General features: G+C 36.9%; 2 protein-coding genes across 8 annotated transcripts in view; both read right to left on the reverse strand.

Annotated features, from left to right (window-relative positions):
- TBK1 (TANK binding kinase 1) overlaps positions 1-1005 on the reverse strand; it is a 40201-nt gene extending 39196 nt beyond the window's left edge. For 2 of the 3 annotated variants that reach the window (XM_031462772.2, XM_031462774.2), the window contains exon 1: positions 704-1005. The gene's annotated coding sequence lies outside the window, so the exon portion shown is untranslated. Of the gene's footprint in view, positions 1-51; positions 146-703 lie in introns of those variants that run through there. The other variant, XM_031462773.2, reaches the window with a different exon arrangement.
- Positions 1006-3767: 2762 nt separating this feature from the next.
- Positions 3768-25932, reverse strand: part of XPOT (exportin for tRNA) — a 134090-nt gene continuing 111925 nt past the window's right edge. For 3 of the 5 annotated variants that reach the window (XM_064491744.1, XM_064491743.1, XM_064491742.1), the window contains 19 exons: positions 25485-25703; positions 24431-24615; positions 24161-24329; positions 22773-23009; positions 21590-21628; positions 21394-21456; positions 20309-20433; positions 19798-19942; positions 19268-19387; positions 18823-18917; positions 18190-18259; positions 16040-16278; positions 14915-15200; positions 13782-13971; positions 13111-13227; positions 12823-12938; positions 12079-12126; positions 8805-8876; positions 6847-7546 (listed from right to left, as the gene is read on the reverse strand). In XM_064491744.1, coding sequence (XP_064347814.1) covers positions 7394-7546; positions 8805-8876; positions 12079-12126; positions 12823-12938; positions 13111-13227; positions 13782-13971; positions 14915-15200; positions 16040-16278; positions 18190-18259; positions 18823-18917; positions 19268-19387; positions 19798-19942; positions 20309-20433; positions 21394-21456; positions 21590-21628; positions 22773-23009; positions 24161-24329; positions 24431-24615; positions 25485-25703 — 2688 coding nt within the window. In that variant the 3' untranslated portion in view covers positions 6847-7393. The other 2 variants (XM_064491745.1, XM_064491746.1) reach the window with 2 other exon arrangements.

A 25932-nucleotide genomic window follows, 5' to 3' on the forward strand; every position in this document is an offset into this window, starting at 1 on the left:
TGGTTATGGATTTGACAATTACTGAATAGAACTTGTTTTGAGGCCACCTACCGAAAATACCTGGGAAATGGGACTGGAAAATACACTCGTAAGCCATTTCCCAAAGGAAACGTTTGGGAATTTGCATTAAATGTGTGTACACTGAAAACGTCTTCAGCTTCCAGATTCCGGTGAGTCAAGCCCCGCTGTTACCACCGAAGCCCTAATGACACGTCTCTTTTTGTTTGTCTGAAAAATTAATCGATTTAAACACCGCCAATCCTGTCCACGCTCGGAAAGAGGTAGAACGGGGCCAGTCTAACTCCAAGGGAAGGGGCATCCCGCCGTCCGGGCGGCCAGGGCCCAGCCCCGGTAACCGATACATCCTCTTCCTCGGTGCCCAACGCCACTACACCGGGAGGGCCAGGGTCAGAGGGCCGGCCGTGAGGCGACGAGTCCCGACGCAGGGGACCGGGCCCGCGCCACCTCTCCACCCGCTTCGCACGCCCCAGACACCCGGGAGGCGGCGTCCGCCCAGCCAGGGTCCGGGGAGGGCTCGGCCTCGGGTCGCGCGGGGCTCCTCGGGTCGCCCGCTCCGCCCCCGCCCTGACTCAGCATCCCAGTTTCCCACAGGGGGCAGGAGCGCTCCGCGCGGGCGGTGCCCCGCTTGGCTGCCCGCGTCCGGCGCGGCTTCGGCCCCTCTGCCCGCGCTCGCCTCGCTTACCGCGCCCGGTCTCCGCCGCGCCACCCTCAGCGGGCTCCCGCGGCCTTCTTGCGCCTCAGGCCACTTCCGGCTTCACGAGCCCTGGCCGGGGGCCACGTGACCGACGGCCGGCGCGCGCCGGTGCGCGTGCGCACGCCAGCCGGACCGGCCTGGGCCTCCGCCGCCAATCCCCCCACCGCGGCCGGCTGCCCGAACCTCTGTGGCAAGGGGTCGGGTGGAGAGGTTGGGGGGGAGTCTGCAGTCCGATTCCGTCCACACCCTCTTCCCCTGCCTGTCCCCCCTTACTCTGAGGGAGAAGCCGCAGAGCCCTGCGCAGTGAGCACAAGGGTTCAGATTCCCACAGCTGTAAATCCCGCCCCGTCCCCGACAGCCAAAGGCGGAGTGCGGGAGTGGGGAAGAGACAGCGCAGCGGTGATTACAAACTTGCAAGTAATCCCAGGTGTGCGGAATGCGCGACACGTGAGGAGCCATCACTGGGGGGATCAGTCTGTATGTATTTTAAAGGCCACGTTGACCACAGGAGGGTCAGATTATTGCCGAATTACTCAAATTCGGACATGAGATTCTTAATGTAAATCAGTTCATTTAATAACTCCCTCTTTTTAGACGGTATTTTGGAAAATGGTAACTTTGGAGAATCTAAGGACCAAAATCAGACCTCCTGCAGTGTTCCTGCCGCTAAGATCTCAAGCAGCTATTCCTGAGAGTGATCTCTTCTGCCCACTGATAGCACGCAGCCTTTCTGTCAACGTAGAGGCCACAGAGACATCTGCTGGCGAGGGCTAAATTCTGAGAGGGAAGAGGAAGGAGTACTTCACAGATGAAAAAGATAGGAACCAGCAATAAAATAGGAAACCACGGCAGAGTAGTTAAGAGCAGAGGCTCTTGAATGAACAAACCTAGGGCTGCAGTCCCAGCTCCCCCTGCCAAATACCGACTCTAAGCAACTTTTTGCTTTTTTAACCTACGCCTGTTTTATCATATATCGTATCTACCATGGAGATAAGAAAAGCCAACTGTAATGCGTTGTTACAAATGAAGTTACTTTATTAAACTTTTAAACAATGTTTAAGTGATGGAATCACTTGAACATATCTATATGCTGCTTACAATTCCAACTAATTTTAGTTCTCCCCTATCTAATGCCAAGAGGAGCTGCAAAGTTCTTGACAGCAGTCTGAAGGCCTCGATTCACATGTTTACCACTTAAGTGATGAACAGAAATAAATTTCCTTAAAGGTCAAGCTATTTGTGAACCAATTAATGTTACTATTTAAGATTTAAATAAACTGCTAGGCACAGAACTATACCAGGCATAAAAAAACTCTTGTGGTTTCATAGTTTAGTCATGCAAATCTGTCTTTTTGCCTCAATGACCTTAACCTGTTTCCAGGTGAGATTCACCCTTGAGATAATTATTTAGCTGTTTGCTTTTGGAGACTAAGTACAGTACAATTGAGGTAATCCATGAAGGAATGGAGTTTCCCAATTGCTATGGTTCTCCCTAAGTAAAGTGCTCTGGGCAACTTCAGGGAAGGAAGATGGGAATTATTACACATGATTACATAACATGAAGTTTAACTTCTATTATAGACTCTTAATTTCCATGGTTTGATTTTGCTTAGCTCTGAACACTTGGAATATTCTGAGGGGCTTTAAAAAGCCAGGGGAAAAGGAGGCGGTGTCACCTTTACATATACAGAATAAACTGTACAGTAATAATAGCTATATCAAGGCTTTGTTTGCAGATGTGGTAATAAGCTCTTTTCATGTTTAACTTACTGAATTCTTAGTCATGAGGTAGTTATCATTTCCCCCATTTTACAGATGGGGAAACTGGGGCAGGGAGAAGTTATCTAACTTGCTCAAGGTTCTGAAACTAATTACTGGCAGGACTGCTATCTGAACCTCCGTAATTTGGATCCTGAGTTCAAAGATCGCTGCAACAGGTGCAATGATCTCTCCCACAGTACAGGGGGACTTGTCAAAGAGACAATTAGCTCTCACTCATCTATTTTTAAAACCATTTTCATCGAAATACGGTCGTCCCTCAGTATCCACAGGGGAGTGGTTCCAGGACCCTCCCCCCAGATACCAAAATCCTTGGATGTTCAAGTCTCTCACATAAAATGGTGTATTTGCATGTAATCCACACACATCCTCCCATATACTTAAAATCATTTCTAGATTGCTTATAACTAATGCAATGTAAATGCTATACACATAACATTATATATATGTATAATGTTGCCCAAGTGCAGCAAATTCAAGTTTTGCTTTTTGGAATGTTCTTGAATTTTCCTGAGTATTTTTGATCTAGGGGTGGTTGAATCCATGGATGTGGAACCTGTGGAACTCAGAGGTACAGAGGGCCAGCTGTATAATATACATTCCACTGACCTGTTTTTACAATTAATTGTCAACTTGGTTTACCTTTATTCTATGATGTAAGGAAAATGTTTAAAATCTCTTCTGGAATTAACTCCAGGAAAAGATTTATGTACAAAATTTAGGATATAATTTTAGGAAGTTTGTAAGACCACTGAAGCCCATCCATGAAACCTCTAGGGACCACATGGGCCAATGGTTAAAAAGAGCCTCAACCTGCCCCCCCCCCAAATCCTACTTGGGCTTTTATAACTTAAACTTAATTGATGACTGCACGAATTCCGCTGCTCAGTTTTCTCCATCTTAATTTTCCAGTACTACTACGGATATTGTTTGTTTTCCTGCTTTCTCGCACAGCCATGGATATAAATGGGGAAGGCGGGGAACTAAGTGGGCAAGCCACCACTCGTAAGCATCATAAGCACACACACCTATCCTGTGCCCTTCGTGACCCAGTGAGAAGGGAAAGACCAGATTTTTAATTCTATCAACACAGGCTTTTTCTAATGCATTTTAAAAGAGCCTAAGTTATTTCACAGAACTAAGTTGCATGTGATCTTTTAGAAGCATAATTAAATCATCCATACACTTAGATATGCAATCCTTTGAATGGGAAATCAGGGAGAGAGGAGAAAATAAGGTTGAAGTATTTATAATAACTCCAACAAAGACTTGGTAGATTTCACTACGTAAAATTTATTTGCCTTTTTTTCTTTTTATAAAAAATGTGTAACACCAGCACCTACTCTTCAATCAGTTAATTTATGAAACCATTCTCTTCTGTAGAATACACAATGGCATTGAAACAGTTTAAAGAAACTTAAAGGCTATCTACAAAAAATTAGTTTTGATTTATTGTATTCCCCCTGTACTTTATGAGTCTGCACACATAGAAGAAAATTAAAAATTTAAAACATTTTATATTCAGCAATTAAAAAAAAAAGTACACTGTTTTCCAGCTATGGTCTTTATAAAGGACTTAAAAGTTTCAGGTTAAAAAAAAGGTACTAGGATAAGTCTGCTGCATATTATAACAGCACTTTTAGATAGAACGATTTGAACTGGCATGCAAGCAACTTCTCTAGTTGTCACATACCTGTAATTCAGGGAAAATTACACCCATTTTACTGAAAAATCCCAATACATATACTGCAATAAGCTCAAAGCAATGTTAAAAAGACCAGTGTGAATGGCACACAAGAACTGCTTCTTTATAAATTAACTGGAATTCCTGGTGATGAAGCAGGCACAGGGAGGGAGGTCCAGTCCTTAGGGCTTTGCTCTCTGGAAGAACACCTGTAAATAAAGTACACTTAGTGCCGATGTCAGAAGAAGTCACCTTCTACCTGAAGAACAACTCCAAGTTACTGGGTACTACTAGTCACTCTTGTAAAATACAATGAACTATTTAAAGTATTTCACATACTTCATAAATCCACACATAATACAAGTTAAGAACTTGCTCATCTGGACAATCTGATAAGGTCTAGAGATAACTTAAGTTGCCATTACTAAGCTGAGAAACTAGTGAAAATGTGGTTATTACCGCCAATGCTGAGAGATTCAAACAGTCAGAGGAAATCACGCTCTTGACACCTTTTTGCTGACTGGCACTACTTTCAAAGTTAATGGTAAGAAATTAAATTTTGAGGAAGAAATAAGTCAAAGCTAAAGATAACAGCTGTTATCCTTTGAGGAATTTACTATTTATTTATTATTTAAAAAAAAATACTTCCAGTTCAACATTTAAGACTATGAACAAGTAGGCAAGAGGCTGTGCTAGGCACTAGCCCAATACCTTCCACAGTTGGGTAGATACTAAGTGCGCGCTAGAAAGAGTAAATAGTAGGCAGTAAGCTCAATAAGAATAAGGATTGTAGTAATCATTATATCCCGAACACCTCATAGACCAGACATTCATTTAACAATTATTAACAATCTACTAAATAGAGAGAAAAACTGATCGCTACATGAGCAAAAGAAAGCCTTACAAAGAGGCCATGTTTGAGAGAAGCCTAGAAGAATGGGTAGAATTCATAAAGGAGAAGGTTGCTAATAAGGCAGGATTACTGAAGAACAGCAAGAATAGTAAAGACTGTTTCTGCATGAGAAACCATAAATGTAGCCTGAGATTAGAATATGACAAAAAAATAGCTAAATGCCAAACTAAGAGACATGAACATTTTTTTAGTCAACAATAGGTTTATGAAGATTATGAGGAAGGGGAATGAATTTCAGAGGACAGAGATCAGCTTGGATGGAACAAAGGAAGGGAAATCAGAGTGAGATAACATAAGCCTACACCAGAGTGGCAGCAGAGACAGACAGGAAGAGTCAGCTGGATCAAATAATCAGATAGGAATAGAGTTGGCACAAAGAAGGGACTTCGTTTTTTCCAACTAGAAGAATAATGCTAACACTGAAGAGAAGTAGGGCTTGGGAGGAAGACTTCAAATGCTTTTAGGTGAATGTGTTTGGAGCATAAGACTGCTACAATGTACTTCGATCTGCTGTTACAGATACCTGTAATAGAAAGTTACAGTTTTTTTAGTCCTTTAGTCCAGTGTGATTGAACAGTTATTTAACAGAGGTAACTTCCACAGACACTTTGCTTTTATGGGGAAATGGGACAGGGGAAGGTTCTCAATAAAAAACAATAATTCTCAATATCTTCTCACAAATGCTTGTCAGTTTAAGCTGACAAGGGAAAAAAACTAGCAAAGGAAGATGTTAGAACAAAGTCAAAGGATGGTATGTTTATTTATCAGCAAAGCCCCTTGACTTCAGTGCTTTGGGCCAAAGAACCAGGGAGCCACTCATTAAGTTACCCGCCACCATGAGTTTTAGCACAGTACTTTATTCTCAAATTTGTTGAATGAAGATAATAAATAATAAAAATAAAGACAATTCCTTATCCTGTCACACTGTAACTTTATTTCCAGACTAGGAGCTCCTTGTGGGCAGGGAGAGTCATTCATATTGGTATTTGCAGCAATTAGCATAGTGCCCATTACCCAAAAAGTTGTCCCTGAGAACAGAATGACTCGAGCGCCTGGATGAGAGGAAGACAGATTTGTTTCATGGATTTCACTGTATAATGAATACCAAATAAACACCTGGTACTTACCACCAACTCGGAGGTTGGCTGGTTTGTTTTAATTCAGTGATTTTATGAATGTAAAAGAGCCTTAATGACCAAATCTGAGGATTCTGTTTTTTTTGTCCATTTTACAATTAAAAAGTTTCAAGATAGGTTTCAACTAAGTAACTCATACTTCTGCTTTTGATCTTTAGCTCTTTCCTTCCAACTCAATATGGACAGTTGTTCTTAAACATGACTTATCCTCCCAGTCCTATAGTTCCTATTTAATCACATCACAAAACTGTAAAAGAAAACTGACATCTTCATACCAACGTGCTCAGACACATACCCTTTCAGTGTGCTTATTAACTTTCTATAATCTTACGTAGGAGTTCAGTTGAAAGAAGCTTCACAGAAAACTCTGAAGGATAACATCTATTAACTGGATTCTTAGAAGCAGGTTTTAGAGCAAAGAAATCCCCCAAACACGTAACAATTGGTCAAACTACAGTATGACACAGTATCGTGTAATATGTATTCTCTCTTGGCTCTGACACATCACCTAACTATATGAAGATAAGGAAGTTTTCCAAATACCTACCTTTAAGTAGTTTTTAAAAACTTTAGCATCAGGCTGCTGAAGTGCCTGACAAAACTCCTGGGAGGCCATGGGGAGAGGAGAGAGAGAAAAGAATGAATCTATTTGTATTATAGTCATCATAATTCAAAGCCACAGTATTCTTTTAAAATTGTGATAGAAAAACCATAAAATTGAGCATCTTACGCATTTTATTTATGTATATAGTATAGCAGTGTTAACTATATACACACAGTCATGCAACAGATCTCTAGAATTTTTTAATCTTGCAAAATTGAAACTGTAGGTACCGATGAACAACTCCCCCTCCCCCACTTCCTCCAGCCCCCAGCCACTGCTATTCCACTTTCTTGTTTCTAAGAACTGGACCACTTTAGATACTTCATATGAAGACTGGCTTATATCATTTCATGTAATGTCCTCAAGGTCCATCTATGGTGTGTGTAGCCTATGGTAGAATTTCCCTATTTTTTTTTTTTTAAAGGCTGACTCATTCCATTGTATGTATATACTGCATTTTATTTATCCATTCACCTGTCAACGGACATTTAGGTTGCTCCAAATCTACAGTATTCACATTATAACTTATCAAAATTAACCTGAACAGTTCCTCACCAAAAGGTTATGTGACGTTTCCAAATGCAACACTCGTCAGACAGGCTGCTTTCATTTTGGACAACATGGCTCTCCTGGACAAGGCTGGCTCCTGCCTCAGCAGGGTGAGTGGGACCAAAACTACACGGCTAGGCCCATCCTCACCCAGTAACAGGGGGAACTGAGCAGAGCCAGACCAAAAGAGAAAGACAAAATCCTCTTCAACAGAATTGTGTAAAAATGTTGTCAAAGGGCATATGAAAAAGGGAAAACTGGGAGTCATTATTTTTATAAGCAAATAATTAGACAGAAATGTAGTAATTTTGCTTCATTTAGCAATCTGGGAAACTATTGAACTATTCAAAATTGAATGATGTATTTCTATTTTGATAGGCATTAGGATCATATGAGTAATTAGTTAATTTATTATTTTCATAAAATATTAATTTACTTATATAATAAATGATAACAGAACATTCATTAATATCCAAGTTAAAGATAAGTCATGAGATAATAAACTCATTAAAAATGAATTTTATGATTACTTTTTTGTGAGATCTGTTTTTCAGCATCTTTTATAAAATGAAATTATTAAACAACTGTTGATGAAGAAACAATTCTTAGAATCTACACAAGAAATTCTAATTTTAATCAGACCTCTGATACCTCATTAGATCTATGTGCTGTTGGACAAGTCTGGATACCTATATGCCCAGAAAACGGAATGCCTTCACAAAAATGTCTTTGAAGTACTGCAAAAGTTTAAGACCACTTTCCAGTCACTAACCTCAAAATATGGTTTCAGATTGATGAAGTAACCATTGATAAGCCTGGCCTACGTAAAATCAACTGCCTGGCACAAATCTTCAGAACAGAGGTTCACGTGCCACGGCCTGCTCTGGAAGTCTCGGGGAGCCTACTGGATTCCTTTTAGCATGTTTTAAAAATACATTTATAATATATGGGATTACAAAGGAAACTAATTATAGTGAATTATGGCTATCAAATATATTTTTGATATGTGGCAGAATAAGAATTACTGACTCTGATAACAAAGTCTGGTGGCATGTATTAGTAACTCATAATTTCAAAAAATTGAAGTATAAATAATATTTTGAGATCTCTGAAACAACTAATGTGATACAAAAACATTTGTGATTTCTAAGGGGACAAAGTCACAGGCAATGCAAATATGACTGTGATTTGTCACTTACACAATGATAGGAAATTAAATTTCTCTTAAAAGTAGTGAAAATAAAAACATAATTTTTTCCCATTCGATTTCATAGACCTATGAAAGTCTGGACTTTTGCTATCCTACACATAGTAAAACATCAAGGTGAATGCAATTTGACCTTCCAGAATCAAAATTTATATTGAACTGCATAGCTGTATTTCTTTAATTAAAAATAAGGAAAATCTGCTAGGACAGCTCTTACCTGAATTATCTCTGGAGCTACTTGCAAGGAAGGCAGGTATTCTTGTTGCAGATACTGAACACATTCTGGGCCCTGAAATTAAATTGGAACAATATATGTATACTTTAAACACAACATGGTATTGTGATTAATAACACAGATTCTAAAGCCAGACTGCTTTGGTTTGAAGCCTGGCTCTGGCAAATTTCTGGTAACTTGGGCATGTTACTTAACCTCTCTGAGCCTCAGTTTCCCTATCTGAAAAATGGAGTTACTGTGAGGACTGAATGAGTTAAGAAATGTAAAGCTTTTAGAATAGCACTTACCACTCACGACATGTTAACATTACCTAGTGTTATGCAGTGCTAAAGATTAAACAAACACGCTTCTAAATGCACAAGATCACAGTGCCAGAGCCTGGTTCCACGCACTGAAAGGACGCTGCAAAGAGAGGTGCTCCCGTTTCAGTCTACCACTGGATGGACTATAGAGTGTCTATTGGTGAGTGAGGGGAAGCCTGTGGGCAGTGCCAGGGTAATGAACATCTTAACAAAAAGCACGCCTCCCTTTTCTGTTTAAGAAACTAGGAAACAGAAATTTAGTAGCCAGGTGAGGAAACCAAGACCCAGAAAGACGGGGTGATTTGCCCAGTCTGCTGTTAATTAAGTCTACTAAAATGCAGGGCACCAGACTTCTAAAACCCTTTTTCTTCATTGCCAAGTGCTTGCACTATTAGATGCTGAAACGGTAATAATAGTTTTCTGGGGTTTTGAGGGGAGGGTTAAACTCTGTGCAGGGAAGGAAGAAGCCCTACCCCTAACCCCTATCCCATCTCAGCAGCTAGAGGAACTTAGGACACAATTTGAAAATGGTTTTCCTATAGCAATTTGTTTTTGAGAGGGTGGCCTCAACCAAATGTAATAAATCCAATACTTCAAAAAATAAAACAAACGAACAAAAAACCCAACACAACAGCTAATTTCACTTTCAAACTTGAATCTGACTTAAAGGCTTTAATATGTTAATGACTCCAACTTGGTCCAACTGGAAGTAATAGTTACCAAAATGAAATCAATCCAATTCTCCTCAATGTATTTCTCCCTGTATTAGCACCTGGATTTTCCGTTTAATATTACTGCTCCTGAATCAAAGGATTTCTTTATGTTTCCTCCTTTACCCTGCTCCTGGGCCTCTAACCCAATGGATCTAGGTCACGATTTAATGACCCTTCAAAGGAAACCTGTTCCTGAAAGGAGGTAACACTGCATTGTTTGTGAAAGTTTCTCACATCCCTTCTGCGTTCCTCCTCACCTTTTTCTTTAGTCTACTCTCCCTAACACTTAGTGCCCCTACACTGCTCACCATCACATTTTAACCCCACTGTTATCACTTAAAAATGGAGTGTTTTTTTTTTAAATCAGGAACAGTATAAAATCAGTAAACTTATACCTCAAGAGGAAGTCAATCAGGTAAATAAACAAAAAGATAGAACAACGAAGCAAAACATTTTCAAATATAATGTTCCATTTGACTCAATTCTGTGTGTGTCTAAACGACAGCTTTTAAGGGACAAGAGAAGAAATTCTGAATTGTAAGTATCATTCTTACTATTTGTTATTCCTCATCCTCCTTGACTCTCTAGCATCCAACAGTGTCAGCAAGTCTCCTCTCATGATTCTCTTCCCTTAACTTTCATACCTTTGGTTCTATTTCTAGCTTTCTCTTGACCCTTGCTCTAGCCAAAGTTCTTTCTGTCTTGGTCTTAGAAAGTCTCATTCATTCCTACTATTTCACCTTAACTAACTACAAATTGAGTATTCCAAAATCAGTACTTAGTTCTAACTGCTTCAGACCCACATTCCAAAGAGTTGTCCAAACATTTTTTCCACTTAGCCATCCTAAATTACAACCCCACTGCCTACTGACTTTCCAACTTTCCCATGGAACACAACACCCCTAGTCCCGTTGTAGTTTTTAGCTGTTCTGCCTCCACACTTTAGCTAAACAGGGTAACACTATTTTCTACCAAATCTACCATCTGACCTGTCTTCATACACCTATCACTTAACTTTGCCCAGAATGCCAGCTCCTCGTCAGTCCAATGAATCTACATTTGTTTTAAGGTCTACCAAAAACCAGAAAAACACCCCCTCTTTCCAATCGTTGTTTTAGATTGCCCTCGCAGGCACAGCTGCTCCTTCATCTTTAGTCCCACAGTATTACGTTTGATACAAATGTATTGATTTAAAATACCTTTATTAAAGTAGTTACTTAACTCATCCCACTCAGTTGTTCAGGTACTGGTCTCCCTGATTCTAAGATCCACAAATACTGGGTGATTTTTTATTCATCTTTATACAGATCCCCTGCAGCTCCAAAATACCTACCCCTCCCCCTAGCACATAGCAGACATAGTGAAAATGCTGAACTGAAAACTCTTCGAGTTTCTTTCATAATCAAAAATTCAAGGTCAAATGAGGGAGTGGGCTGAATGGAGACTCTGAATAAGACCTCATGCTTTTCTTAGGAGGCAGAGGAAAGCTGCTGCTCAACAGCTGACTGCAGCTATGCAGGAATGCCAGTCCTGTGGTGGCGTCCCAGCTTTGAGAAGTTAAAGACAGAAATTTTTGTTTAAAAAAAAAAAAAAAGAAAAAGTCTGATTTTAAAATGTTTTTAATCAGTTCAAATTATTTAAAAATATTGTTTAAGGCAAACAACACGTCAGCTAGATTCAGCTCAGAATCACCTATGATTCATACAGACGATTAGACGAACAAAGAGAACGGACAATGTAAGGTAGCAATGTGCTCTAACCAGTCTGTAGTACAAAGAAGTTGGACAAACCTGTGCAGAACCTACTAGGTTCTGAACTCTGAATCTTGAAATTCTGATTAAGATTTTTCACATTGTTTGCCAAACCAAAGAAACATACACTTTAATCTCCCAGTTACCCAACACAAAGTACAATAATGGATACTGCTACTTTCAGCCAACCCCTCCCTCATATCCAAAAACGTCAGAACCGAAGTTAATTAACTTTTATAAAAGATACAGCTTTCATAAACAAGACACACTCATGAGGGGAGGATATAGCTCGGTGTCAGAGTGAGTGCTTAGCATGCACAATGTCCTGGGTTCAATCCCCGGTACCTCCTTTAAAATAAATAAACAAACCTCAATATAAATAAACAAACCTAACTTACTCCCCTGCCAAAAAAAAAAAGAACAAGACATACTCAATTAAAACCATGAGAAATATATACGTGAGATAAAAGTGAAGTGGTATGGAGCTTACCCGTTTGAGATGAATTGTTTTCAGCGTCACTGCACACTCGGACAGAGCCTGTGAAAAACAAATTTAAGAACTTTAATATTGTCAATTCTTGGTTACTAATCCAGTTTTTCTCTTTATTTCCCCAGCCACTGCTCATTAACATTTACCTCCAAAGAAAGGATGGAGAAAGGAAAGGTAACAGGCAGATAGAACAAGTATATTAGATAGACAATTCAGAAGATAGAAAAATACAGAAATGCTATCTAAATACAATAAATGATAATTATGAAACCTAGCTTTTACTAGGTCCTGGAGAAATGAGTAAAGGGCAACTATTTGATATTAAGTATTCTGCAGATAAGATCTGGGGAAACTATCATTCAAGAAAGAAAAAGTTACTCGTAAACTTGAATTAGAAAAGAAAACATTAAGCATAAGTTTTAGGATGAAAGTAGTGGCGTGAAACTAGTAACTCAATCAAGCTTTAAACAATGTTTGCATCACCCTTTCATGGTCTAAGAAAGAGTCTTGGATGTTAAAGTTGGAGGAGCTGGGTTTTATATATTCAACTTTAACATCAGGATTTAGCAAGAATCCATAAAAGATCCAAAAGGTACTATCAAGTTTTTAAAAATAAATCTTAATTTGAAATTATCTTTAAAAAGAGGGTATTGAAACCTAATATAATCACCTGGCATTAAGGAAGAAATTGTGAGTTAGAATGCAAGATCTACACAAGGTAAACAGAGATTCCTAGATGCTTACCAATACTGTCTGTGCATCTGCCAGGTCAAAGGTTTGTTTTAAAGGTGCTAGGAAACATGCGGGGACAATGTGCTTATAAACAAAATCAGCAAATCCCACTGGTCCATCTTTACCTCCTGTCAAGAGAATTCAAATTTTCATCTTTTATAAAAAGAAAAATCACTTAATTTATCACTGGGAAAATCAACTCCCAGCTCCTATGTTAGGGCTGGGATCTCATTTCATCTCTCTTGTCTTAGAAAATAGGTTGGGGAATGAAGTTTTGTTATTTTTTAAAAATCATCTTACCCCAGAGTTCTACCAACTTGGAGAGGATAATAAAACACGTTTTTTGGGCAATTGGATCTGGATATTCAACCGCTCCTTGAATAACAGTAACCAGCACTCTTTCTACATTCTCTGCACCTGAAGAGAAAAAAACATTTGTGTTCAATCTCAAAAAGAACTAGAAAGCTAACCTGAAGCTTTCACTTCATACACATTAACAAGACAAAAGCATTTACAGAGTTGATAAGATCCCTTTATATTAACATGACTTCTAAGTTTTCAGCATAAAACACTGAAAAATCACTATTCCTTTATTATCTTGTCCTCTGGATTTCTAGACAGCAAAATTCTGTTTATCGATACAGTCCTGTTTATTTTTAATTTCAAAATGACAACGTAACTGGTAAGATTCAATTGTATGGTCGATTCTAGCAAGTAGCCACCATACTATTTAAACTACTAAGGAACCAATTAAAGAACACTGCTTTAGGAAGAAGGGAATTGAATATAAATTAATTGTAAGGTCCTCTATGTGAAAGTGATTCCCACCCTGATAAATCAACTGTCATCCTTGGGGCCAACATATACCACTTCAAAAGTTTAGTGTTCACCTCATCTAGCTCTTGCTCATACAGATGTGTAACTGTGGCAAGGACTTAAGGAGATAACTTAGGCACTGCATGCATCCCCACCTTGATTTGCTATGACTTCACTCATTCCACTGCCTGTGACTGTTTGCAAGAAAGCAAAGTAACTCCTCCTCAACATTTGCTTCTCTAAAGCAGCAGACTGGTCATTTTCTTCCGCTGGTCGGAGCAACACTTCAAAAATTGCATGAAGAAGGGGCATGAACATTTGTTGTAAAAACGGCGATACCTGTATCTGAAAAGAAATAACTATTACTACTTCAGAAATAAGAAAATTATTAATATGAAACTTAGGAAAACCTGTGTCTTACATAAAGCCTTTTCCAGAGATTCTCAGAATATTTATTTACATAATTCAGTTAGCAAATATCAATGTGAAGACAAAAATCTACGTAGCATATACATTATTGAAAGCCCCAAGATTGCTAATTTTAACCCACTTCCTACAGTTCAAGATTCAGGTTCAAAAAATATGGAGTCAGAAATATTTCACAATCAAGTATTGCTATGGAATACTTTCAAATTTAAATTCTCAATAAATGAATTCTGCTCAATTTTAAGTGAGTTTCTATAACTGAACTCTTAGAGGCTTTACATGCCCTTAGATAAATTCCTTAACTTCTGGGACTCAGTTTCTTCATCTATAAAATGGTAACACTTATCTTCTAGGTTGTTACAAGGATCAAATGAATTAATATCTAAGAAAATGCTCAGAACAGATTTGGAATGTAGAAAGTACTATGTGTTAGTAATTTTTATTAAGCAGCTTAAACTTAGCTTAAATTTCCTTGTACATAAAACTGATATTGAATTACTTTCAAACTCCTATTTCGGCACCCAAATTACAGTGCTTTTAATGTAATCTTTAGACATTTAGTACTCAATGTTGTTATATTTGCTTTTCTAAAACACCAGACTAACAGTTTTCTTCTGCTGCATAGAATAGCTAAGGTCTTTTCTTATTAAAATATCTATTAAGCAAGTCCTACGTGTCAGGCAGTGTTGTAGACATTGGGGAGGATAAAAGTACATATAATCCGTGCCCTCAAATAACTCATACTTTAAAAAAAAACCAAGGAGCAAATGCTAAAATGTATCTAAAGAAAATACATCTAATCTTGAACTCAGGAGATCTTCAAAGTCAGGAAGTTCTCCGACCTCTGAAAGGTGGTGGCTACCTTAAATTTGGCTGTAATCTGGTTGATGAGAGGAATGAATTCCTGAAGGTCTTTTGCTTCACAATCTTTGAGCATGTGTTCCGAGGCAGATGGAATGAATGGAAGGACTTCTTCCTCCAGGCAAATAATCATGCGATGAAGGAAAGTGCGAACTCCACTTCTGAGAATATCCTTTTGTAAGGGACAACTGAGGGCTGGCAAGAACGTCTGTAAACAGTCCAGATAAACTTCGGAACAGCCACATTGTTTCACAGTCTGCTTGTTGCTGAAAGCTTTGCTGGTCCGACTATATAAACAAAATCAGGTAACTATTTTTAAATTTGTTCTTCAAATGTTTTATGGAGTCATCAAAAACAAAGCACAACAAATTACAAAACAGAACAAAGAACCCAATTCTTTATTTTCCATGTCACAGATACATCCACCTTTGGCTACTATGGTTATTTGTAAACTACAGCTTCCAGTTACCACTCCAGAAAGGGCTCAAGTTAAATTAAATAAACAAGATATGATTAACACAATCTCTCAAATATGTGTCTACCTAAATGTTTTACTATATCTGTAAACTGTCAATTTATATTTAGGGAATAATCTTAGAATCAAGTTGTTTATACACTATCTCTAACATTAGCTTTGCACTGAAGTCTCCTGTAGAGCAATTTCTCTGTATAGTTTCTAATTAGCAATCACTGTAACTTTCATGCTGTTATTGTTTGCCAATAAAAAGTTGGTTAGAAAGAAAGAAATGGCAGCTTAGGTGGTCTTTGGGACACAATGCAACGGCTAAAAAGAAGCCTCAATACCTTTTCTTTAAGGTCCCAAAACTGATCATCCAGTGTCATTGGTATATGAACACTTAAATTAATCTCCTTAAACACGCAACTAATTTACATCAAAGAAGTCAGAGGAGTTAAGGATTTAGATAGCTGTCAAGCCAGAAATGCCAAAAATTATATGATCTATTCCTTTCTTCAGTTTAAACTTCTAATTCACTGAATTTAGAAAAGAAAGGTTTAGACAGCTGTGGAAACACAGATATGTACACCCAATTCTAAAAGATCCAAGTAAATGATTCTGTGCATGTTGAGACAATCACTTCATAATTTTTACTGCAATCACACTCACCTGGCAAATCCAACCGCGTGGTTGAGACAGTCTGCTAGACATGCCTGCCTTTCTTCATCCTGTGCCATCATCAATTTTTCTAACAGAATTTTAAACTTCTCCATGAGTGGAGTCAACAGATTCCTCATTAGTGCTTGCTTCCGTTCTGCTGGGTACTCACTATTAACAATCAGCACTCCAGCTGTCTCATAAATGAATAACTGATCATCACTGCTCAACAAAGACTGGTAACCATTCTCCTAAAATGAAATTCAGTCTTATTAAAGTTTTTCTTTGTTCACCTCCTCATTTAAGCAGAATTACTACAAGATGGAAAGGAGATGTAATCTATCACATCAACTCGTTATTAAAAAGATCTGAGAGATTTCTCCCAAAACCCGTATAGTGGAAAGAAAACTGAATTAGAGGTCAAAATATCATGGGTCTAATTCTACCCCAACAAGACTTCATAAATGGTTATATAAGCTAATTATTAGTCTTCTAATTTGTTTTCTTTTGTAAAACTTAATTGTAAGATTATTATGAAGCTAAAAATGAGGTGTAAAAAGGCTCTCTGAATGTTAGTACAAAGGCCATACCAGCTAATATTTTAAGGAGTGTTTAAGAGTTGAGTAACAACAAACACCACAAATAAATACAAACAGTTGTTATTTAAGACCCTTTGAAAACAAGATTCCAAATGAAAAACAAAATCTCATTCAGGCATAAGCAAACGTCCCATACAATGATCAATTTTCATTAATGAGTTTTGTTAGTTTTTACATTTGTGCAGTCAGAGGGGCCAAGGAGGGGGAGGGTATCAGAGGACCATCTAAGTCCAACACTAAAGCTCACTACTGACTGTAACTCAATAAAAAAATGTTAAAAACAAACAAAAAAAAAACCCACTAAAGCTCACTGTTAAGAAATTATTTAAAAACCTGGTCTTAAAACAGATATCTATGCAGAGGTTTTACTATTTTAAAAAATTCTCATCTTTTAAAAGAGAATGTCCCCGTTTAGAATTAACTACACCATTTATTAAGTATCACTGGGACTAATCACTGGCTCTGGGAGTTAAGAACACAAAGATAAAGCAGCTATAAATATAAGGTACTTATAACCCTATTAAGCAGCAGTCAGCATTCATTAAAAGCCTATGTATCTTGTAATAACCTATAATGAAAAAAATACGTATATATATGACTAAGTCACTGTACTGTACAACAGAAACACAACATTGTAAATTAATCATACTTCAATTTAAAAATAAAAGCACTGTGAATCAAGTCTTTTCATATACTAAAAAAAAGATTACAGTTACAGTGCAAGTCCTTGTTTATACGTACAATATGAAAACCAAAAAATTTCCAGTATCCATAAGATAGTATGGCTAAATATGGCTTTCTGAATGCCTATGGCTTGTGGATCAGTGTGAACTACCAAGGAAAACTGGTACTAACCAGGTGAAGTACTTTAATATATAGGTTTCTACAGTATGTAGGCAAAGATAATTTAACCAGATAATTCCACTAGCAACCTTTTATACAGTGCAATTACATATCCTATGTACCCTAAATACTGATATTTACTTTAAAAAACCAAAATATTATTTTATGTTTAACACTTCTCAAGTGGCAGCTCTAGTAGTAACTTTCATCAAAATGAAAAGAAAGTCAATGTCAGTATTTTGTTTTACATAAAAACATGCCATCAGTCAAAATATTATTACAAAGTATCTCAACTTAAATCTTTCTAGAAATGGACATAGAAATATTCAGATCAACCAGCATTTAATTTTTTTTTACCCCAAGCCTGAAGTTTCACAGAAAAACTTTAGTCTACTAGTAGCTGCCACTGAGAATGGCTAATTGATCACAGTCTTAAACAGAGAATAATTTAGAAAATGAATTTTCCCTTCTCCAAAAAATACTTCACCAGAATTAAACAGTACAGAGAGCTGTATCTCACACTGCCAAATTTACCAGTCAACTTTTGTTTCCTTTCTATTTTATTACTATGTTTTGTTTACTGTATCTCAACAGTTTTGGTAAACAGGGCCCCCCACCCTCATTAAAAAAAAATTGCCCACAAAGGCATTAAGACTAAGGGCTAAAGGCATACAGCTTCAACACTTGGGAAAACCTATCACGTAGAAGGATGATACTCACAGGTGGAGAAAGCTCTAATAAATCTTGTATTCTATTCAGAATATCCTCAATGAAAGGATTCATTTGTTTACTGAATAAAGGCAAAAAGAAAAACCACAATTACCTAAATAACAGTGCTTGGAAAAGTGCTAAAATACCAAATCCCCCTTTAAGGCAAAATTAAAAAAAATTTCACTTCTAAGCTAGTCACGTGTGGTTATTAACACTAGCTGTGATTTTTTTAAATTACAACTTTACAAGCCTAAGAATGAGTAATTTCCATGCCAAGAAATGGTACTAGTAAAGAATACAATATAAAACAAATTAGGTTAAAAATGTATTTCTAAGGAGTATCACCTTTAGAATTTCAAAGAAGCCATACAGTGCTTCACAGCTATAAAATCGATGGTTAAGTAACTAATGTTATTAGTGATGACAGGTGAAACATATAAAATTATTCAAACAGATCAACTTTTTAATAATGAACAAAGTAGCTGACTAATGAAAAGTAAAATAAAAGGAACACCAGATTTTAAAAAAAGCCTTAGAGCAGAAAGAACCAAATCTACCACAAGCTCTTAGAAAATAATTTATATCTTACGTAACAATCTTAAAAACAAGAATTAAACGTAATAGCTGAAAATTTGTACATACTTGAGAGATTTGACAAATCTGGAAAACAGGTAAGCGGTTCTACTCCGCACTTTGGCACTGGAGTGCCGCAGACCTCTGTGATCTAGGAAAGCCATCTAAAGGAACAGACGCTTTTATTATTTCTGCACTTACTTAAGGCTTTTACTGCTATTGTCATAACATATTTTTGTTCACAGCAAATTTTACTTTTTAGCTCTGAAAGGGAAGAACCCGGCACACAGAACAAGTAATCTTACACTACACACAAACAGCACCTTGAGGGCTTGTTTTAAATGACTGACAGAAACTCCATTTTAAGGAAATGGAGGCGGGGTTAGTTTCAGTGTGCTGAAGAGTTTTTGAGAGCTTCTGGCTCTGGAAAAAGTTATAAAAGATAGAATACTGTCTGCTCATTAGTTGAAACATGTGGAAAATAACCAAAGTTGAGAGTAAAATGTATACTTACTAGTACGCCTGGAATGTGCTGAGGTTCAACTGTGAAAAACTTTTCATATCTAACAACGGTTTCGAAGAACTCCAATGTCACAGATGTGTGCTGATAGGCACTAACTCCTGACGTTACCAACTGGAGCAGGAAAAAGTTAAGAAATCTATCCTTATTTAATGCAACATCGAAATGCCCCAGTATTTTTTTTTAAACTTTTTTTTTTAATGAGTTATAGTCATTTTACAATGTTGTGTCAAATTCCAGTGTAGAGCACAATTTTTCAGTTATACATGAACATACATATATGCATTGTCACATTTTTTTTCGCTGTGAGCTACCACAAGATCTTGTATATATTTCCCTGTGCTATACAGTATAATCTTGTTTATCTGTTCTACATATGCCTGTCAGTATCTACAAATTTTGAACTCCCAGTCTATCCCTAAAATGCCTCAGTATTTATATTAAGCTCTAACAATTAAGGAATTCCCATTAGCTTATATAGAAACAAAGTTATGTTCAAATCAAATTATCTTTAGTATACTTACGGTTCGCATCATATCCTGCAAAGCACTAGCTTTTGAAACATCACCTGAGAAGTGAGCACCATGAGATACTGGAAGAGCTTCTGCCAACATATACAGCAATCTTATTGCTACTTCAACTTCCATAAACCGTGTAGTCTGCCAATTCCTAGCAAGGTATAATATGTCAGTGAAACCTGAATATAAACTTTCTATACAACTAGTGGTAAAAAGACATCACAAAGGCCTCTCTCTTTAAAAAGTCATAGCAATTGTTAATCTTGCCACGCAACACAATTCAAATCACAGAAGTATAAATAACTGATATAATCCATTTGATTGTTTATATTCCAAAGGCCAGTGTTTCCCCCCGAAAGGAGCAAGAGAAATCAAGGAGACGAGTACTTTGTATCAGAGATACACAAAAGATCTTAGCAAGTAACACAGATCAACAAGTCACCTGAATCACTTATGGCAGAACATCATCAGGGAGAAAAGGAAAAGGATGACTTGTTAGAAAGAGTAACAAACTTACTGCAGTGTAGAACTAAAAACTCTGCGCACAGAAGCCAGCAGTAACTCTGGTGAAACTTGAGCAAGCCTGTCCAACAACAACTTCAGTTGTTTTCTATATTCCACAAACATGGCTTCATCTTCACCCTACATGTTAAAATTTCCATTTTAAAAACTTAAAAGATCTTAAAACTTACATAAACGGTGAGTTATCGGTGAGTTATTCTGTATTTACAAGTTTGACACACTTTCATTTTTTCATCAATATTTATGTGGAAAAACTTACTATGCTCAGCAGCCTTCCCTCCTGCTCACAAATAAGCACTTCTGAACATAGTCCCTAGACCATGAAAGCCTAGAGCCAGAAACGGCACAGGGAGGACGTTAAACACAAGAATCTAAGCCAGGATGGGTTCATGCTGGGCTCTGTGAGAACTCGGGAACCTTTATTTATACGCCTTATATCTCGCAGTCCACTGTAAAAACTGTAATAATATCACATGATTGAAAATTCTATATGCACGGAGACTGGCACTTTGCAAATGTATGATGTGTTGGTGATCATCACCATTATCCTTTTACAGTTCAGAGTTTCTGAATGCCAGAAGTAACAGAACACTTTAGCACACAGCTACACAGCACACACCGTGACTGAGTTGCTAGAAAGCACCTGAGGACCCTGATAGGAAGCTGACTCACTGACAATCCTGGACAAGACTTTAACCAGAACAAGTCCAGAGACGGTTAAGTGCCTCATTTCCACTCTCTGATGAACACTTATGATCTGAGATCTACTGACTGGGCCTCAACTCATCACTCTTAGTAAATGTAAAGTGAAATATGATCACCAATAATATTGTCCACATTTTACAAAGTTCAATGCTACCAATTGTTTTTTTTAAAGTTGTTTTAAAAGGGGACAAAATACAAAAAAATGGATTATGAGGCTTCTGTTAATTTCACCTAAGGTGGAGGTCAACATAAACAATACCAGTTTTTTTAAACTACTTTTTGTTTTAAAGAACTCTTAAAATAATCAAAACTTGAAATACTAATTTGATGTAAGTAAACAAAATTAAAAATGACTTCTCAATGCAAAATTCTTACCTCATTTTCAAAGTTATATTCTTCATCATAAGTTAATTTTTTCATAACGGCCAACATGATTGCCTAAAATTAAAAATGAAATATATATTGTCAGTCTCCTTTAATTCCATATAATTTAAAATTAAGCTATACTTCAAGGCAGACTATAGACACAGATTCTACTATTGGTTAAAAGAAGCAAAAAGAAGTCAGTTACCTCTACATTAGCTTTTTGCTGATCCGAGAGCACTGTAAGCTGTTGAAAAGAAAGCAATCACTTATTAGGTTTCCTCAAGTTGTACTTGCTTATCACAGTATTTTTATCAGTTAACATTTTTTCAAACATGCACACAGCTTTCCTACCTGCACAAGGCTTTTCTGGAGGGCTGTTTGCCAGTACCTTTCTGAATTTAAAATATACCTAAACTAAGATCCAGCAATTCTACTTCTAGTAAGTAATCTGCCATGTAGGCAAAGATATGTAGAAGAATTTGATTTTTAAAGACACTTATAAATGTATTCAGTAAAAAAGCAAGTTACAGGACAGGGAAGTATGATCCCACCTTATTTTTAACAAGGCCCAAAAAAGCCCAGAAATCCATTATGAGATACACAGTGGGATCACCAATAGCAATTTTAAGTTTCTTCATAACTTGCCACATTGCCTAAAATTCCTTTAAGTATACATGCAGACATCGTTATAACAATAGAACAGAAGCTAACCTTAGTTTGGAAAAAAACTACTTGAAGCTTGACTTGATTCAACTAATTCAATGTAAATAAAACAGAAATGATTCTCATCTAATGTCATAATGAGAAGTTAGTAATTCTTTAAGTCTACATGCTCTGGGGTCCCCGGGCTTCAAGGCATGAGCCTGCCGTGACTCCCTCCGCCTAGCAAAGCCATGAAGCTTCTTCCCTAATCCTCTACTCCAAAAAAAAAAAAAAAAAAAAAAAAAAATACTACATGCTCTCATAGCTCTAATATGGGAGACTAATACCTTCCACACTTTCTTATCATTGGAAGCAACTCTAGGGGGAAGTTTATAATTGTAAAAAAAAAAATTTGTTTATAAGAAACAATGTATATGTAATTAAAATAATGAACCGCGTTTCACAAAACTTCTACGTATTTAGAAATAAAACACAGATTCAAAATTTAAAAACAACATGTAAACCTGTGACAAATTGTGAAGCTTTTTAGTCTAGTTAATTTTAGAGCCTGGCCATTTGTTACCAGGCTAAGAAGTTTAAAGGGAAAAAAGGTGGAAATACATTAATATTTGATAGTAAATATCGTTAGGTAGTAGAATTACGGGTATTTTTTCCCCTGTATTTTCCAATTCTCTACGGCTCTTCTTTATTATCTGCTGGACAAAAAGATTAAAATAAGGACTTACCTGTTTCAAAATATGAAGATAATCATAGCAAAATCCAATAATGTTAGACGAGATATCGTCATCCTCGTGAATTAGTAGCTGCAGCATCAGTGCCACCTTCGTTTCGATAGCTTGTAGTGCCTCTTGAGCATTCTTGATATCCCCACTTTTAATTAATTTAGTCCAGCTAACTATTAATGACTGTCCCATTCCATTTACCAGTTTAGAAAATCTGGCCAGGAAGTCAACATCTTCCTCCTATAAACAGTCAATACAGACCTCAATTTAAAACCATTCACCTAAAAGGGATAACTCTAAACTTCAGTATGTATCAAGCGTCAGTTATAGGATCCAATTTTAAACTAACATTAGACATTTAACAATTCTGCCATTCTGATTGGGAAATTTTAAGAATCCGAATTCTTCTATTATTATTATCCCCTAGTACTAAACTCATTAAAACAACTATTTTTAATGATTACTGTCACGTAGACATTGCCAACCTTCAAAAATTAAAAAAAACAGATCTGCGGTTTCAAAACTTTCTCTCTAAAGTGTTGCATTTAGTAAATATGCTCTAATAAAGTTAGAGCTGCCACATTATGCTACGTCAAACAATTTACAACAATCCTTTCTGGTACTATTTAATTTGAACCATAAGTATGCTACAAAGAGACAGAACTGCTATTACAATAACCTGCCTCACTCAGGTCACATCAGCAGTAGAGCTAGAACTCAAACTGATCATTGTTTTCATTAATGATCCTTATGATGTTCTGCTACAGAGACTTTTAGCTTCAGCATTTTAGATCTTTTGCCAGGGACTAAATAAGACAATTATTAGCAGTGTAAGAAAACACTACTGCTTGTCAGTTAGTAAAACGCCAGAGCTGTACGGCTAATATATCATCAATACAAAGACTTCTTAGTAATTCTTTATCTCTGTCACAGGGAAAATTAAAACAAAACCCTTCAGATTCTAATTCTAAATTACTACACTTGGAGCCCTCATTCTGGTAGACCTAAACCCTAACAGCTCAAATGAGTAATGATTCAAAAGTATGATGAAATTATAACATTTATAATTGAGTCTAATCTTGGTCAAAATGCACTGTCATGCATCTTCAAGTACAGCCCATGAACCAGGGGTCTCGGCATCACCTGGTCTGTTAGAAATGCTCAACTGTTAAGTACCATCCCAGACCTTCAAGTTTAAGTCTGAAATAATCTATTGTTCAAGGCAAATGTTACAGATAACATTATGGCTTTCTGGATACAATGTTCATTACTGTAATCTCAAGGAAAGTTTCCAACATTTAAAAATCAAAGAAAAAGGAAGCATGTTTAAATTACTAACTATCCTAGTTTGTTCTAACAATTTTCAAAACTTTATACATAAATTTACTGACCTGGTCAATGCTGAAAAATCCAGCAGACTGTAATACTTGACACAAAGATTCTACTAGTTTCATTTTATCAACAGGATCCATTCCTTTATTTACAATTTCAAATAAACAATCACATGCTTCTTCCCGTAGAACTTCTATTGACATATGACCTAGCAGCATATTTATAAACCTGGCAATGGGGAAATAAAATTGTTACAATATTTTCAAACTCATTAGTTTTACATGTTGTATTTTACAGGGTTTTATTTTTAAAATATAGGTAAAACTTACCTATCATTGGCTATAAGGGATAAGTCTATCCAAGAGACATAAGCCCCAACTACTTCAAGGCACTGACATGTCACTTCTGAATTAGTATACTGATAATTTTGTAGGATTTGGTACCATGATTCCACCAAGTTTGGAATGCACTGTTCCCTCATGGTATCTTTTATGAGAGTATTCCTACGAGCCTCCTAAAAGACGAAACAAAACACCTGATACACAGTCAAAGCAGATTACCTCCCAAAATAACATGTGACATTCATCTCCTCACCACTAAACTTCCAGACTTAAGACATTCTCTGCCACTATTTCCTATTTATCAGCTCTAAGATCATAACCTGTGATCCTATTTCCTCTATCCATTCTATTCCTCAATGCCAGTCTTAACTTTCTTATCAAACATAAACTATAAACAGACGTTTCTTAAAAATCTTAAGCATATGATAAGAGTTATTTCTCAATACGTAAACATGCTTAAGCTACTTAAGAGAATGGTAGTAACTTAAGTGAATGAAATACCCTTTAAAAATATTATAAATGTTGGACATAAAATGACCTTAAATTATTATACACATTTGAATTAAGCTATTTCCACTGTGTTCTTTAAGAAAAAGGAGAAAGTTATATTGAGTAATGAAGAAATAAAGACTAAGGTGATGGGCTATGTGACTGAGAATACAGCAGAGCCCAGCACTGATTCATAAGGAATGCTTCTTCCTCACTCAGTGACTAGAAAGCAGCAGTAAATGTAGGCCACATTTGTCTATAAATTCATAGAAAAAAATCAATTTGTATTTCACTTGAAGAAGTGCTTGCCTAGTTTAAAAAAAACCTAAATAATTTCAACCCACACTGGAAAAAAAAAAAAACCCCAAGTTTAAGTTCCTTTGTAAAATAAAATTTAAATGCTGAATAAATTTGTAAGTATTCTTAATAAAGTTTTATCTCAAAAACAAAAACAAAAAACAAACAACAAACCCGTTCCTGCTCTTTTTATTAGGTGCCCATTATCTCCTATAAAATCTACATTCAAACTCAAAATTAAGGGGAAGTTACTTGCCTCTGATGTGTGCACTACATCACGATCCACCAACTCTGAATCAATGGCCATGAGGATTCGGAGGTACAGATCTACTCCCCTTGGATTTAGGTCCACTACTGAGAGAATGTCAAAAAAGAACTTGGGCCATTTAGTGAGATATTCGGTAACAAAAAGCAAGGCGAAGACTTGGGCTGCTTTGTTTCGTATAAAGGTCTTCTCCGGTTGGGGATTCAGCATCTGACAGAGAAACAGTTCATGAAATTAAATGTAAATTGAAAAGACTCAAAACATTTTTCTCCTATTGATCTCTGATCGACCAAAAACCCACCAAACTTCAACTTCGTCAAGAACAGCTGTGCAGCAAATATGCTTGGGAATTACCAAAGTATTGAAGTGACTGGCCAGAGGGAGAACAAGCAAATGAGCAAAGGTGCTCGTGGATACTTCTCACTCTTACACTTTCAGA

Source organism: Camelus dromedarius, chromosome 11 (genome assembly GCF_036321535.1).
Source record: "Camelus dromedarius isolate mCamDro1 chromosome 11, mCamDro1.pat, whole genome shotgun sequence".
NCBI lineage: Eukaryota > Metazoa > Chordata > Mammalia > Artiodactyla > Camelidae > Camelus > Camelus dromedarius.